This window comes from Morus notabilis, unplaced genomic scaffold (genome assembly GCF_000414095.1).
Source record: "Morus notabilis unplaced genomic scaffold, ASM41409v2 Scaffold35, whole genome shotgun sequence".
NCBI classification, from domain to species: domain Eukaryota; kingdom Viridiplantae; phylum Streptophyta; class Magnoliopsida; order Rosales; family Moraceae; genus Morus; species Morus notabilis.
Window position 1 is genome coordinate 518812 of NW_010361505.1, and position 4641 is coordinate 523452.

General features: G+C 33.9%; 1 protein-coding gene across 1 annotated transcript in view; it reads left to right on the forward strand.

The window, feature by feature from the left end:
* LOC21409489 (heat stress transcription factor A-5) overlaps positions 1-3091 on the forward strand; it is a 4436-nt gene extending 1345 nt beyond the window's left edge. Inside the window, exon 2 of the mRNA XM_010099654.2 lies at positions 1658-3091. Within this exon, the coding sequence (XP_010097956.1) occupies positions 1658-2848 (1191 nt within the window). The 3' untranslated portion in view covers positions 2849-3091. The remainder of the gene's footprint in view (positions 1-1657) is intronic.
* Positions 3092-4641: the final 1550 nt, after the last annotated feature.

The following is a 4641-nucleotide window of genomic DNA, read 5'->3' on the forward strand; positions in this document are numbered from 1 at the left end:
CCCCCAATCACATGGGACCTACCAAACTTTCATTGTTGATATTGTTAGTAAACACATCAATGTTCGGAATTCTCTCATTCCTTTTCCTGTTGATGATACATAAACATATGCCATAAGTGGAAGGGTAATTACTGCTTGATAAATTCGAAAGAGTGGAATTAGTTTTTTAATAGTTCCGAGCAAAGTTCTGTGGAAGCTCTTGAACTCTTCTTTAATGCTTATTGATGCCAAGACACACGACTATATAGTAGTTTTGTACTTTTTAACTTTCAGTTACTGTTCTAGGCTTCGAGCATAACCTGCCTATTAACTGAGCTCCCTTGATGTTCTTTTGAGGCTGCTTATATGGATTCTGAAGCTGATGCTAAGACTTTGTATTTCCAGGCTGCTTAACGTCAAAAACTAAGTTACAAGTTACCATGTTTATGATCTTTTTATTCGGGTGAACTTCCTATTATCCTTGCTTTGTACTTCATTATTCTTTTTGTCTTAAATCTTAATAAAATATTGTTTCTTAAAAAGAAAAAAAAAAGGTCAAAACTAAGTTGATGTAAAATTTTCACGGAGATCTTCTTGCATATGCTCCGAGTACTACACTAGACAAACCTTTTCATAGAACTTTTGGAAGATATCTTTTCATGGAGTTCTTATCAAGGGAACCTTTGGGCTTCTTTCCAAGGTATCATTGATGTAACCTTTTTGGGGGTGTCTGCTGGTAAGTAAACTGCAATGATAAAGGTGATAGAAGGTCTTAATTGAAAGTGATTGGGTAGCCATAAGGTGCTAATTGAGAGATGGTGAAAATGTCTAAGCATGGCCTAGGACAATAGAAGGAATTACTAGAATGTAAGTGGTCTTGGTGCCTAAAAATTTCTTACATGGCGTTAAATGCAATTGAAGCAAAGCCTGACTAAGGACATAACCGGAAATACGTGATAAGTTATGATGAAATGATATGAACAGTAAATTTGATGAAAACATATGAACTGTAGGTTTGATAGAAAGACAAATCAATGTAATATGGCCGATTATGGGTTGATGTTTAGGGGAGTTGAATTCAATTTGATTTTCAGAGTTAGCAGCAGTAGTTTTTGTTATAATGCTTTTTGTCTATGTAACATATCTAACTACCTCTCTCCTTAAGAATTTTAGTGGCGTTCATTTCTTCTTCCTCCTCTTCTTCTTCTTCTTTTTTATTTTTTTATTTTTTTATTTTTTTATTTTTTTTTGCTCCTCTCTATTGCTCCAAATATCTTTCCTATGTTTTCCAAAGACATTAAGGGCGCGACCGTAAAGGAATGTAATGGAAAAGGTAATAGGATTGGAAATGAAAGTAAAGTAATAAGATTAAGGGTCATTCATTCCCTTCAATGTGTTTACTTGACTATTAGATGGTGTAATGGGAAACAACCCCATTCCCTTTCTTATGTTTACTAAAATTAGGAATAGCAATGTTATGAATGTAATCACTAAAATGTCCATTACAAATTTTGTAAGTAAACACATTATTAGATGGATAAGGGAATCAGTCCTTACTTCCCCTTTCCCTTTGATGCAAAGTATACATGCCCCAAGTGCTTTCAGGATAATTAGCTTTTGTTGTGTCTCTAATCTCATGGGAAGTTAACTGAGTACTTGGATTGTCATTTGGTGACAGGGATTTCGAAAGATTGATCCTGAGAGATGGGAATTTGCTAATGAAGATTTTGTGAAAGATCAAAAGCATCTGCTTAAGAATATCCACCGTAGAAAACCAATTCACAGCCACAGTAACCCTCAATGTTCTTTAGTGGATCCAGAAAGAGCAGCTCTTGATGAAGAAATAGAGAAGCTTTCACGTGAAAAACTTGTGCTTGAGGCAAATATTGCTCGTTGCAAGCAGCAGCTAACAGCAAAGCATCAATTGGAAAATGTAACGCAGCGGGTGAATGGTATAGAGAGAAGGCAGGATAATTTGCAAAGTTTTCTAGAGAAAGCTGTTCAAGATCCCGCTTTTATAGATTATGTCATCGAGAGAATTGAATCGATGGATTTAGCATATAATAAGAAAAGACGCCTCCCTGAAGTTGATTACTCTCAACCAGCTGTCGATGATAGTTTCGTTGAAAACCAGAGTAATTCCAGAGCTGAGTTTGGCAACATTTTCCACCGAGATTTTTCAAATAAGCTGAGATTAGAATTGTCACCAGCTGTTTCAGATATTAATCCAGTTTCAAATAGCAACCAGAGTTCCAATGAAGAAGGGGAAACTACACAGAAAAAAATATCTGAAGGAGAACTTAGGGGCACGCGAACAAGAACGGAAGGCCTTTTCCTTGCACCTGAACCATTAGAACTTTCAGATACTGGAACATCTTTCGGATTTAAAATGGATTCATCCTTGTCAATAAAACCCCCAACTAGTGGAAGCCCTAGATTACATTCCTTGCAGCCAAATTTGACTTCCTGTGAAGAAGGTGACAGTCGAATATCCTGCCAATTGAATCTGACTCTAGCATCTTTGCCATCGCAAGTGAACAACATTCCTTATTCAGCTGGCATGCTCTCAGAATCAAGGTTTGTTGCTAACACTAAGGAATCCGACATTGTGGCTACCCCAAAGAAAAAAAATTTGGCTGATGAAGGGAAGCCTTTATCTGCCCCCCAAGAGGCTGCAAATAATCAAGCTGCTGCGGTGAAAGTGAATGATGTCTTCTGGGAACAGTTTCTAACTGAAAGACCGGGCTGCTCAGACAATGAAGAGGCGAGTTCTAATTATCGCACAAGCACATATGACGAGCAAAGTGATGGAAGATTAGGTCATGGAATATCCAAAAATGCTAAGAATGTGGAACAGCTTACACTCTGAGCACCACAACAACGATGAATCCCCGACCGATTGAAAAAGGTGTCTCCCAGTTCTTGTACATTCAAGATTCAACTTAATAAGACGCTGAATTTTTGAAATCTGACATGAAAGTTGACTTTTTTTTTTTTTTTTGAATAATACTTAGATGCCATTAGTTCTCGGTCCTGCTAGTTTTGGTTTATGTTATCCGACTTCTACTGTTCTGAGCGGTGTTACATTATTAGCAGCGTGGCACTTAGAGCATGCATTGTACAGCTAGTTATTATATGTTATATGCCGAATTCATTTATCTTGATAACATTCCCCCGGCTCCACTCAAACCATTTTTCTTTCTCTAAAATCTACTTAATTTATATGTTATTCAGTAGAAGTGTTTCTATTAACATGAATTTGGTCAGGATACAAACTGGTATTATGATTAGATAAAGTCTAGTTTGTAACTATTTTCAGATTATTAATCTAGAGCCAGAGAGTTCCCTTGCATAGATATCTATTTATGGGAGAAGTTGCTTCAGAGGCCAATTTCTAAATGATAGTTGGAGCAAGTGGCTATGAGTGTGTGCAGGAGATTGCCTTTAGCATTCCTAGACTCCTAGTAAATTATACGGGAAAAATTGCATCCTTCTATATGTAAAAAGATCCTTAAAGCAGGTTGGTGGGGTTTGACCAGCCTGCTTCGCCAGCCTACTTGCTTTTTTTTTTTTTTTTTCTCATTTTCTTTCTTTTCTTTCCCTCTCTCTCTCACTATATCTTCCCATGTCACACGTGCGCAAAATTAGACAATGGTTGCCGCTTGAAATGCCACGTTTGAGTGCTTTGCTTTAATCAACTTATAAATGTTATTATATTTAATGTAAATAACAAAACTGCCATTCTATAGGTGTTGCTGATGATGATCCCACGTTTATTTATTTATTTTTTAATGGCACACGTTTAATTAATCTAATCCTTATTCTTTTTTTAATAATTATATTTTTTTCAGCTCTTTTTGTTATTTCTATTATATCTCTTGCCTTTCATTTGTTTTTATCTTTATTTTTTGTTCCTTTATCTATTGGTTTTTTTTAGCTTCAATTATCATTATGTAATTTATATAAATTTTTTTTACCAAAAACAAATTTATATTCAATTTCGTACTTTTACTTTTTTCTTTTTACTTGTACTTCTTTACTTCTACATGAATATTATTAGTAGATACTTGTACTTTACTTCTACGTGAATATTATTAGTAGAGGGTAATTTTTTTATATATAGAAGGATACGAATGTGCAATATTTATTCTTAATACTAAAAGTATCTTATGTGAACAATATATAAGTATATATTTAAAAAGAGTGGAAGTAAAGTAAGAAATAGATTATTCAGCAAAAAAAAAACAAAAAAAACAAAGAAAAATAGATTGAAGAGCAGTTAATGAAATGAAAAGCATAACAGAATAATGAAAGAGATGATAAAAGGAGGGATTAAGGAGAAATAGAAAAAATATATAAAACAAGAGTGTTTTAAAATTTTGATTTATATAAATTTTTATATTTTTGAGAAATATATTAATTGTTAATTCAGACTTTTAGCCTTCCATTGGTAAGAGGGACAAAATATTAAATTAAACTTTGTAAAAGTATAATCCTTTTAGCTAAAAAAATACTAAAGTATAATAATAATAAAAATTATATAACGAATCAAATATTATATACAATGCAACATAAATGCTTCTATGTCATTTAAAAACGAAAGGCACGTGCTTTTGCACGTGCCTCCCCTTACTAGTATAATATAAAGAATTAACAGCTCTT